General features: G+C 34.9%; 1 protein-coding gene across 4 annotated transcripts in view; it reads left to right on the plus strand.

The window, feature by feature from the left end:
• ctnna2 (catenin (cadherin-associated protein), alpha 2) overlaps positions 1-12,938 on the plus strand; it is a 782,625-nt gene that overhangs the window by 87,462 nt on the left and 682,225 nt on the right. The window contains exon 1 of one of the 4 annotated variants that reach the window (XM_087236213.1): positions 10,890-10,999. Coding sequence (XP_087092339.1) covers positions 10,937-10,999 — 63 coding nt within the window. The 5' untranslated portion in view covers positions 10,890-10,936. 4 annotated transcript variants of the gene reach the window in all.

Raw genomic sequence — 12,938 nt, forward strand, 5'->3', positions numbered from 1 at the left:
AACAATTTACAACACTGGTAATGGATACAATTGTTTATTTATTGTTTGACTAAACTAATTCTGCTCTAATTTAGCTTTAGCATGCTGCTTATAGAAATCTTGAAATTGAAAATAAACAATTTCAGCTTTTAGAATAAACATAGTCAGGTTCAATTTATCATTAGCATGTTGCTAATAGGGTTTATGCCGAAGCATGCTAATAGGACTTTGAATTTGCCAGTAACCTGGGTTAAGCGCTTCTGGTCAACTGTATGCCAATGCAAAAATTGACGCATTTAAGGTCAGTTTTCTTTAAAAATCGGCAATCTCCACTGGCTGAGTAATATTTGATATAAAGTGGGTCTCAGATTGTACAGGAAGCACTGCATCAAATTACATTTTTCCTCGCCATGTCTTTGTAATATGAGCATTTATTTTATCCTAGTATATTCAATTGAGCCTCTGCGCTATCCTGCCGATTCTGACGGGCGCGTGCGAGTAAACGGATTTTTGTCTCGTTTTACGCTTGAGCAACTAAATAAATGCCAAAGTCTGTTTCACTGATTGTGTTTTTGTTACTTTACAACATTGATGCTGTAAAAAGAACCGTAAAAATTGGAAAAAAAAATTCACAATAACAGGTCACCGGAAGTTTATCAGTATGGGAAAAACACTAGCTCGGCATATACCCTACATGGATCAATAGCATTGCTTATCTTCTTCTTTTTTATTCATATTATTGTTGTTATTTGGATGGGTAAAATAATCTATTTCTAGTTTCATCCAATATTTTTCGTATGTTTGAATGTTGATTCAAATATGTGCAAATGCATTTATAATTGCGCTTCTCTCACTTTGTCATCTTAAATATGTGTATTTTGTGTAGCTGCATTTTATTAACCATTGCAATTATTATTATTATTTTTTTTTAATCAGCACTTTTGCAGCATTTCATTTTTCTCCTAAAGTGCAGTTATAATCAAAAACTAGCTTTAGAAATTACCACAAAATTACCCACCATTGTAGAGGAAGAAAGCTTTCTCCTTTTGCCTGGTGTGTGGCTGTTAATTTTTAAGATTGTTAAGACTGAAATTTGCCAGTGTAATTGCATCTGGGAATGATCCAGCAACTGGGAGGTTACGGAGATCCCAGTTCTGTCTAATCACCATTGTTCCCTTGAGCAAGGCACTTCATCCTGGACTGTCCCGGAACGACTGACTCGGCACTTACTGTACTATAAATTGTACTGTAAATTGCTTCAGATAAAAAAGTGTCTGCTGAACGGCAAGTAACCAAGTTAAAAAGTCTTCTAATCGGCAAAGCTCAGAGACCCGATTGCGAACTTTGGCCCTCCGGTGTTCCTTATCATATTTTCTCTCTCTTTCGCTATCTCTATCTCCATCCCTCCGCACAGTAGTGTAAATCATAGTGCTGTGAGGTTTTTATACTGTTTCAGTGAGGCCTAACGGTTCTGTAATTCTTTATACAGTAGCATCTCTTTGCTGCAGAGCAATCAACTTAAATCTGACTGGAGATAATACTTGGTGCTTGTGGTCATAAAGGGAAGACCATCTTAAACCCTCTGTGTGTATCAATGGAAAATGAAAGCAGCGGAAAATTAGAATAGATGCATCAGCATAAACATTAGCCACTGGGGATGTGCTAATGGGCTGAATTTAATTCAGACTAATTCTGAACAATTAATTGCCACTGTTATTGTTTAAGCTTTTCTTTTGAACGAGGAAGCAAATGCATTTAATTGAGCAATTAATTTTTTTTTGTTTCGCTTTTAAAAATTCTAATTAACTTCATCACTTAATGTAAATTACATATGCACGTTATTTATTTATTTATTTGTTTTATGCATATATTCATTCATTCATTCAGTATGCTAGACTGTGCCCGGTTTGATTCGAATCATCTTTATAGCAAACCGTATCTGCAGCTCTCAACGAACAGGATCAAATGCTGGCAACACACGGAAGGAAATAGCATCTGACTCCATGTCTCAGGCTTGAGGGCAATTCGAAGACAACATAATCGCAATTTTTGGCAAAGCTGAGACTTGCTGAATGGGTTTTTGTGCTGTTTGGCTTGGTGTCCCGCAAGGCTTTGCCATTCAAGGGAGAGTGCAGAGAATATTGAAAGGCACTGTTGTTGGCTTCTGTGTTTGGACCCTGGGAATAGAATTGATACAGCAACATTAAAAGGCCAATATTACCTTAAAAGAACAGTTCACCATAGAATCTGAATTCAGTCATCGTTTACACACCCTCATATCATTCTGAACACATGCAGAACACACACCAACCAACCAACCAACTAACTAACTAAGTAACTAACTAACTCGCTAACTAGCTAACTAACTAACTACACTGTAAAACTACTGGGCTCCACGGTTAATTAAACAAAAAAAATTAAGTTGTTCCAAAAAGCTCTTTCAAAAGACAATTGTCTTTTACAAGAAAATTTCAAGGGTCAAGCGGTGGCGCAGTAGGTAGTGTTGTCACTTCATAGCAAGAAGGTCGCTGGTTCGAGCCTCGGTTGGGTCAGTTGGCATTTCTGTGTGCAGTTTGCATGTTCTCCCCACATTCATGTGGGTTTCATCTGGGTGCTCCGGTTTCCCCCACAAGTCCAAAGACATGCGTTACAGGTGAATTGGGTCAGCTAAATTGTCCATAGTGTCTGATGTGTGTGGATGTTTCCCAGAGATGGGTTGCGGCTGGAAGGGTATCCTTTGCATAAAAACGTGCTGGATAAGTTGGCGGTTCATTCCGCTGTGGCGACCCTGAATTGATAAAGGGACTAAGCTGAAAAGAAAATGAATAAATGTATGTGTGTAAATGATTGTATGGGTGTTTTCCAGAAATGGGTTGCAGCTGGAAGGGCATCCGCTGCTTAAAACATATCTTGGATAATTTGGTGGTTCATTTTGCTGTGGCAACCTCAGATTAATAAAAGGACTAAAGGGTCACCTTTTTAGAATTGTAAACACTTTGGTCTGTATCATACACCCGGTGCAATAAGGCACAAGACATGTGTTGCGCAATTTGTTGCTATTTTCAGACCAGTGCAACCCTAATTATCACGTTTTGCACTATGTTGTTTAAGTAGCAATCCATATGCTATTGTATGACCATATTGCCATGCCATGTTGCTATTTTGAAGAACTGAAATATTCTGCATCATTGACCATCTAAAAGCAGGTCTACGGATCAGTACAAAGCGCACTTATGAGCCTATGTTCAAATGCTTAAGGATGTACAAAAATACACAAATATATTTACACATGAAAAAAAGAGGATTCAAATATTACAAAAATGATTATTTTCTACATTTCAGTTTATTCATGACAATTTGCATTTGTATAATGTTATTATTATTAGCAATATTATTTATTATATGTTTCGATTAGTCTACCTGTCGGGTTTTGGAGACGTAGACATCACTATATGGGGCATAAGAATAGGGTGTGTGTTTGGATTTAACTCCAAGATTTTTTGACCACACTTCGTTATTATTGTTCATTTATTCGTTTGTTGGATATTAGAACTGAATTTAGAAATAGTTTTGAAACAAATCTTTGCCCTTAACAAACGTTAAAGTAAAAATAAAGTAAAGAGAAAGCAAGGAGGCTGATTGGAGGAGGCTCGTTCTATAACCTTGCACTGCAGATGGTCTGTTTTACTTTTTTTTTTTCTCGCTAGTGAAGTGTTTAGTTTTTTTACTTACAAAGTCAGCCATGTAAATAGCAAATGGCATGGCCATGGCATGACGCAACTGATGCAACTGACAAAGTTTATTTCACGTTATGCTCAAAACACACCCAAAACAACTCATTAGGAGAATAAGCATGTATTTTTCCGTCTTTAAAATAGAAAAAGTAAATTCGGACATGCTTTTAATGCTTTTGCGCTGTGCGCTTTAGACTTTGCGCCTAGATCATTCAAACAGAGCTCTTTATGAGGTATTTTTATACACTTTATGAGGTTTTCCATGAGGTATACACACGCCGACGGTGATGTTTGTTTGTCTTCCTTAGCAACGTATAGAAAACTATGTAAAGACGGGATGTGCCACATTGTGCGACCCCCTTTAGTGATAGCGTTCCATAATTACACTTATATGCATTTTTTTCTTGTCAGCTTTTTAATTTGTTTTTTTTGTTTTTTATGCCTTTAACAACCCCACCAGATTCTCTGCTGAGACAGTTTGTTGAAAAAAGAGGCACATGCACATACACACACCCATGCATGCACACACACACACTCACCCACACGCGCACACACACACACACACACACACACACACACACACACACACACACACACAATCACACACACACACACACACACACACACACACACACACACACACACACACACACACACACACACACACACACACACATATACACATTTTACTTCCGCCTGCATTATTCAACAACTATATTCAGCAGGGGAAGCTTGACTTAATATAACTGTTCGCCACCTCTCTCTCTCTCTCTCTCTCACTCTGCAGAATTCAAATACAACATATTCATGCTCCTTAGACACCCTGTATGGGCAGATCATTTAAAAATTGCCTGATTAAGAGGAATTACATCACACGCTACATCAAAGCACACACTATATTACACAGTCCTTTGCATGTGGTGCTTTATTAAAAATATGCATATCAGAGAATATGAATGTTTCTGATAAAGCAGCTTCGAACACACACTCCTGCACAGCACAACATTGAAACAAAACGTCCATTTCCCTTCCTTTCATGTGTTATGCCATGTTCTAGCTCTTTCCATCCCAGTCCTCCTGCTCCATTATGGGAACTCATGAATAAGTCATCCGCACTGCATTATCTGCTCATGATTTGCTTCATACCTCAATGGATGGGTTTTCCATCTATTACGAATTTTATTTTATGCACAAACGAACGTTGCATCAAACATTTGCGAAAAACTGTTTCTATTCCTTGTGTTCCCAAAAATAAAAAAAGACACTTCTTTGTAAACTATAGCACAAAATATGGAAAATAAATGTTTTATGTTTGCAAGCTGAGAAATGAAGTAAATAATTTGCACACAATAAGAAACTGTCATGCTATCTTGTGTTTGGAAGCACTGTCCCATGGGTGTGAAAAATGATTGTGTGAGACAGGGTATTTATACAAAATTAAAATTATTTTGAGGATGGACTCTATATGTATGGCTCTCAGGGGTCACCAATCTTGTTCCTGGAGGTCCATTGCCCTGCAGGGTTTAGCTCCAACTTGCCTCAACACAGCTGCCTGGTTGTTTCAAGTATACTTAGTAAGACCTTGATTAGCTTGTTCAGGTGTGTTTGATTACGGTTGGAGCTAAAATCTGCAGGACACCGGCCCTCCAGGAACAAGTTTGGCGACCCCTGCTCTATATACTTGGCCTGCAGCCTCAAGCCAACGTACGCCTCCCACCAGTGCTGATATAGAGCCATATCGCACTGATACTCGTGCAATATTGTGTATATACAACAGTTCAACTGCATAATCATGTGTATAAAAAAATAAATCAAACATGTAGAGTCTAAAAATCCTTTTCTATTAGGAACTTTTTTCTTCCACCACTCGTTTACATCTGCAACAGACGTCAGAACAGCAGAAACCATTGCCATAGGCACTATCCTGGTAAATAAACTGCATAGTTGCATTCTAAACAGCTACATTCTTTACTAAAAAGGCTGTACAAGTGCTGTTATTTGCAGAATATCGCAGGACTATCAGCCAATCAGATTCTGGAACCTGACAGACAGACAGAACTGTTGGATATTTCTATATAACCATTTGAATTACCATTTGAATTTTGTTTAATTACTATTTGCCTTAGAGAACAATTGAATGGGTAAACAATTTTACCCTGAATGTATAAGGTAGTTGCCTCTTTTTAAAAATGTATTATTTGTTTATATATTTATTAATGCATATTGTAAAATTTAAAGTTGCAAAGTGAAGACTATATGTAATTTGAAATATACTGTATGATTGTACTCAAGTCAATGTTTACAATGAACATAAAATTGAAGAAACAAATGCATTTAAGTTGAGATTGGTTCACTGGTAAGGGCTGCTGATGCAATTTTATGAATTGGTTGTTATTTGTTAAATGTTTTTCCATCATAGTTTAAGCACATTTCTTTGTATCAGATTGAAAACTATTTTAATTGATTTTAGAATTCCTCATTTTAGAATTTACAGAATCTTGTCAACTTTTTTGTCATTTTTTATGCAATAAAAACAGCTTGTTCATCCCCAGCACTCATCTGTCAGACTGAGCTGGAAGCATCGATACTTGAGTCACACTGTGTATATATTCATTGTGCTACTGAGAGACTGGGATCATTATCATGAGAAGATGATGAAAGTGAACTTTGGGAAAGGTATCAGAGACTGATTAGCTGAGGGTGTATTAGCAGTATCAGACAGACTAATGAGCAAAGCCTGGGGCGATACGAGCTGGTTTTATGTCATTGATTGCTCATTATTGACTTGCCTAGTTTCACTCCAACATTTGCCTTTCTCATAAAGGCAATTAAAGTTCTTAAAGAACTTGTTATCAGGCTAGCTGCTGGTAGTTTGTTTTTGTCTTTGGTAGCTACATTGTAGAAATTTAAATTTGATCTATCTATCTATCTATCTATCTATCTATCTATCTATCTATCTATCTATCTATCTATCTATCTATCTATCTATCTATCTATCTATCTATCTATCTATCTGTCTGTCTGTTTGTCTGTCTGTCTGTCTGTCTGTCTGTCTGTCTGTCTGTCTGTCTGTCTGTCTGTCTGTCTGTGTCTGTCTGTCTGCCTGCCTGCCTGCCTGCCTGTCTGTCTATCCATCATATCTGTCTGTCTGTCTGCCTGTCTGTCTGTCTATTCATCTATCCATCCATCCATCCATCCATCCATCCATCCATCCATCCATCCATCCATCCATCATGTCTGTCTTTCTGTCTGTCTGTTTGTTTACCTAGCCATCCATCCATCCATCCATCCATCCATCCATCCATCCATCTGTCACTTTGGTACATTTTTCAGATCAGAATTGAAATTTGCAAATCAGTAAGTGCATTTCTCAAAACGTGTAAAAATAGTAAAACACCATGGATTAACTGCTTAAGCCAATCTCTCACTCAAAATCTTGAGTTTATCTCTCAAAACTAAATTTCTTTGCCAATAAATGTGACTGTGCCATAAGAATGACTAATTCTTGTGTCATTGTGTACTGATAAGACAGTCAAATTACTTGTCAATATTCATGTTGTCAACATAAATGTCAATAGTCATGTTGTCAAGTCATGTTGTCAATATAAAAGTGTGCTCTGGGGCGGTGATTTGGTGTAAACTATGGCTAATTTTTTGAACTGTAATCTGTTGCCAGATCATGTCATTGTGATACTGAAAGGAAAAGGCAGCACTGCAAACACAAAGAAAAAAACAAAACAAAAGTAAAAATGTGAACATAGGACAACCTACTTTTAGACCTTCATTAGAAAAAGTCAAGATTCATTTGGGAGAAATTTATAGTCAGATTTAGAACAAAAAGTCTCATGGAAATGCGTAGAAAAATGCATTTTGACAAAATATTATGCTAACTTGTTCAGCCATTTTGCATGTAAAGACCTATGCCATGAACAAACAATTAAATATTGCAGGGGGTGAGATTATTCAACAGAGACCAAAATATGAATTTTTGTATGAAAATTTGATGAACATGATATAAGCAATTGATAATGTAGGAAACATCAGAGAACTGCACACGATTATTTGCATGGATGTACAAAAGCATTTGCAACTTGTTTAAAGGAATGATTAACTGCTTTTTTTTGATGTAAATGAATGGCACAATGATCTGGAGATTAAACAGGGAGTTTTGAACGGGTAATTTCAATTTTGATCAGAGAAATGTACCAAAGGGACTGAGAAACAAAGACAAGCGATCCGCTGATGAATCGGCTGATCTTCACAGCTTTACAACGCTCCATTGCACGTCTGTCTGTGTTTGCAGTCTGGAAAGAGTAGTATACTGATGACCTTAACGGCCAATCACAGTCATTTCTGTTGAGCACTGGTGACTACTACAGCAAATCAGCTGTTTAAGAATGCACACAGCTGCGCCTAAACGTTAGCGGGATGTATGTAAAACTTACCAAGACAACACTATTACAGACAACACGAGGATGCGCTACAGAAGACTGCATTGTTTTATCACTCACCGGTTACATAGGATGAAGCAGGGAAGCGTCCTCACTGTGTTCACCTGCTGCCATGAACTGCCGCCTAGGAGGACACTTAAGCGCATTACCCTTAAAGAGATTGTGATGTTGTTTGATGCCTAATATGGTTTAATTGTTTAAATCAAACTGAACTGAATGATATTAAAGTGATGTTTATACCATATCTGCATTTTGAAATCACGGCAATAGCTGGAGGTTTGTAGTACTCAGCATATTGTTGCAATGTTTACACTGCTGATCCTATACTTCAGGGTTCCTTCCCACAGCAGCCTCGCGTTCGTGTTTTAAAATGGCGGCCACATGAAATAAAAGTATTACGCCACAACTTAAGCTTCCTGTAATATTTTTGTCATCTTCATTCCTAATATGCTGGAAAAGTCTTTGTAGCCCACTCCTTTTTCTAAAGTGCAAACACTCTTGCACTCTTTTAATTTCCGCTTAATGCACTCATTTACATTTTCGCTCATCTGGTGATGACTAAGCCTAAACCCTAGACTTTAATGTGTCTCATTCTGGTGTATTTTTTCTCGCTTTTGGCTTCAAAGCTCGGCAAACTTAACCTTGCGTCTCCTCCCCCACAGCAAAGAGATGACACTAGACACTGCAAAAAAAGCTTGTCCTCGCCGCTAATGCAATGTGGCACATGCTTTCCAGCCCTGTGAGCAAAACAGGTTTTTTTCAGATCCATTTATGTCAATTTATTTTCCATAGAGGATTTTTGTACATCAGTCGTTTGTTTTAGGTACTCTCTGCTCTTTTAAATTATTGATACTATACATATTGCCAACTTATAATGCTGGCTTGTCTGAGTGTGTTATGCTAATCCACCACCTCCACCTCAAAGGATATTCACACATCTGCTGTAAAACTTTTTTATTTATTTATTATTTATGCTTATACCTTCAGTTGAAATCAGAATTATTAACCTCACCGTACAATTCTTCTGTTAATGGAAAGAAGTTTTTTTCAACACATTTCAAAGCATAAAAGTTTTAATAACTCATTCTAATAACCGATTTCTTTTATCTTTGCCACGAAGACAGTACATAGTATTTTACTACATGTTTTAAGATAAAAGTATTCAGCTTAAAGTGCAACTTTAAGGCTCAACTAGCGTAATTAGGTTAATTATGGAAGTTAGGGTAATTAGGCAAGTCATTGTATAATGATGGTTTGAGAAAAAAAATGCTTAAGGGGTTAATAACATTGACCTTAAAATAGTTTTAAAAAATTCAAACTGCTTTTATTCTAGCTGAAATAAAACAAATAAGACTTTCTCCAGAAGAAAAAAATATATTATTGGAACTACTGTGAAAAATGTCTTGCTCTTTTAATCATAATTTGGGAAATTTTAGACCAAGAAAAAAAAAAAATTTACAGAAGGACTAATAATTTTGACTTTAACTGTATATGTTATATATTTTAATGTAATATTTCTACATTTATTTCGAATATATTCCGTTTTTTGAATAGCAAGCTACCATATTAGCCACCATGCAGGGAAGATTCTGGGTGACCAATACTATTAGCTGAAATGTGCAGAGCTCCATGCACTTCTGTATCCCACAATGCAGTGTCCCTCAACTGACCTTCCATTTTCAGTGTGACAGATCAGCTGAAAGAAATGTGAGTCATGAGGTTTGACATCTCTTAATTTACTGTATTTAATCTGAATTCCAATCGTGCAGATCCACTGTTTGTGTAAAGTACACATCAATATGTACAAAGTTTCAATAAAAAAATATTGACCAATTGCAATTTTCAAATAAAACAAAATGCTGTAAATGACTCTTTTAATAAAAGTTTAATTTAAAAAAAACAATAAAAGTTTGAAGTTTCAATAGAAAATATTGAACAATTGGCATTTCAAAAGTGACTAATAAAAATGACTTTATTTATTTGATGTTTCAATAAAAATTTCAATTAAAATATTAAATAAAAATGCTGTAATTTACTATTTTTTATTTGTTTGAAGTTATTAGCATTTTATTTATTAATTTTATTAATATATTTTATTATTTTATTTTATTAGTATTTTTCATTTATTTATATTATAAATACATATTATTTTTTGACTAAATTTTATTTATTTTAAGTTTCAATAAAAGTTTCAATAAAAATATAAAAGTGCTTTAAATTACTGTATTGTATTTGTTTGAAGTTTATTAGCATTTTTTATTCATTTATATTATACATATATTTTATTCATTTTATTTTATTTTATTGATTTGATTTGAAGTTTCAATAAAAGTTTTAATAAAAATATTAAATAAAACATGCTACTATTACTATATTTTATTTGTTTGAAGTTTACTAGTTTTTTTTATATTATACATTTTTTTTAATTTATTTGATTATGTTTTATTTGAAGTTTCAATAAAATTTTTAATGAAAGTTTTGAAGTTTCAATAAAATATTGACCAATTGCCATTTCCCCAAAAATGTCTTAACTTTTTAATAACATTTTAAAACAAATATTGACCAATTACTATTTTCAAAGCAAAACAAAATGTAAATGACTATATTTTATTTATTTGATATTTAATAAAATAATCAGTTTTAAGATCTTTAGTTCTAGCTACTAGCAGAATTGGTCATGTGACCAATTTAGAAAGGTCATGTGATGGTAGTGTTTGTTGCTGTCAGGTGTGTTGTTTTAGATGCTAAATTGCAAATAGTATTCCAATGTGAATGTTTGCAAGGAGGGATTTATTTTTCCATGGATATTTTTTATGGCAACTTTCAGAGTGTTTGGTGAGTTCATTTGTTAGTCTATAGTTTATAGTTTATAGTACATATATAGTGAATATATGTTCCGATTATAATGTTTGTTCTACATTGTGTACAATGTTTTGAGTACAAAATTAATGACTATAGTCAATATATAGAGGTAAAGTTGGTTTTATATTCACACATTTGTTCATTTAGCAGTCTATATATTGTTTACCATGTTACTTTGAATATTCGATCGGAATTAGCATACAAGTATGACTTGAAAACAACATTAACACTGTTCATTTGACTGTGAACATTGTTTTACTTTGATAGTCATGTGCTGCTAATATGATTTCCCTATTTAGAATTTGCAATGAACACTTTTCTGAAATTATATTATTAAGGGGAATGTCTGAATATCCGAATATAAAACCAACTTTACTTCTATAGTCAGTATTAGCTAAACCTAGGGTATGTACTGTACATATACTTTTTTTTTTTCGAGTGTGTGCTCTTCACACATACATCTTTACATATATTTATATATATATTTGTCTTGATCCCATACAAAAAGAATTACTTTATGCTCACGTCTGACCATTTGTGTGACTCTTTGATAATTCATGTTTCCATGTCCATTTTCTGTGCACTTATAGGCCATTTACTAGAGCGCTGCATGGCATGTTAATTTTGGGCTGACAGTGGCGTAACATTTTCTGAAAGCCTGTGTGTCGCATGCCCTTGTACACACGCCAGTTTCAATAAACAGATTAACTTGAGCCTGTTCACGGTTTTAGCGCTCGCCCGAGTTACTGCCTTATGTAAGCATCACACTAATGCAAATGATATGGACAGGAATGTTCTCTCACATAGTATTGTCTCAGCTTTTGTTCAGAATTGCTTATAATCCCATTTGATAAACAACCGAGACATGTTTTTATTTTTTATTTTTAAATAGATATCACGATTTTTGCAAGTTAAGGTTGTTCAAACAGATCATCTGTAACATATCTATCAGATGCAAAACGGAAGCGTGTTGACGTGTGTCTGGCTCTGTCATCGAGTCCGAATACATTCCCTCAGGTGCTTTCTTCTTTTCAGCAATCTGACTCTCACTGTGTGCACTTAGACATCATCTCAGTCCATTCACTTCATTCAGACAGCTCAATACTTCAAACAAGACTCACGCCGGCTCACTGACTCATCAATGTTTAGTGGGAAGAAACGGCTCACAAATGCATTGTTCTCTGTCGAACGAAGCCTTCATTGTTTGAGAAATATCGGCATTGAACTTTGAGATTTGCAGAACATCCTAATTGTCAAACTAAACTGCTTTTTAGCACAAACAGATGTGTCATATACATTCTGTTTGTTCAAACTACTTATTAAACTGAGCTGAAACAACACAATTCTTCAATTTTTTAAGGACAACTTAACTGTTTTAAGCTCAAACCACTCAAATTAAAACTAACAAGTTAGCTTAATTTCTTAATGTTTTTACAGTGTGTGTAGTCTCTGCACTCAAAATAAGATGTTTGCTATTGTTCAAACTTCTGACTTAAAATGAGCTGAATCAACACAATTATTGAGATTATTTTGGGACAACTTAATTGTTGTATGTTCTATCCACTTAAATTTGTTAAGGTAACTAATTAGTCAATTTCAGTTGGCACAACTTGAATGAATTAAGTGGAACGCTGCATTTATTATTGTGTTTTGTTTTGATTATTGGCAATAAAAAGGATAGATCACCCAAAATTGAAAAGTTTGTCATCATATTTACCTTTCACTTCTAAACCAGTTTGAGCTTTTTTCTTCTTCTGTTGAAACCATAAGACTATTTAAGTACAGTATGTTGGAAACCTGTAGCCATTGATTTCCATAGTACTTGTTGTTGCTTCGATGAAAGTCACATTTTACAGGTTTCTAAAAATTTTCAGAGTATTTTCTTATGAGTTCTTGTTGTAGTACTTTTTGT

This window comes from Danio rerio, chromosome 1 (assembly GCF_052040795.2).
Source record: "Danio rerio strain M-AB ecotype USA chromosome 1, GRCz13ab, whole genome shotgun sequence".
NCBI lineage: Eukaryota > Metazoa > Chordata > Actinopteri > Cypriniformes > Danionidae > Danio > Danio rerio.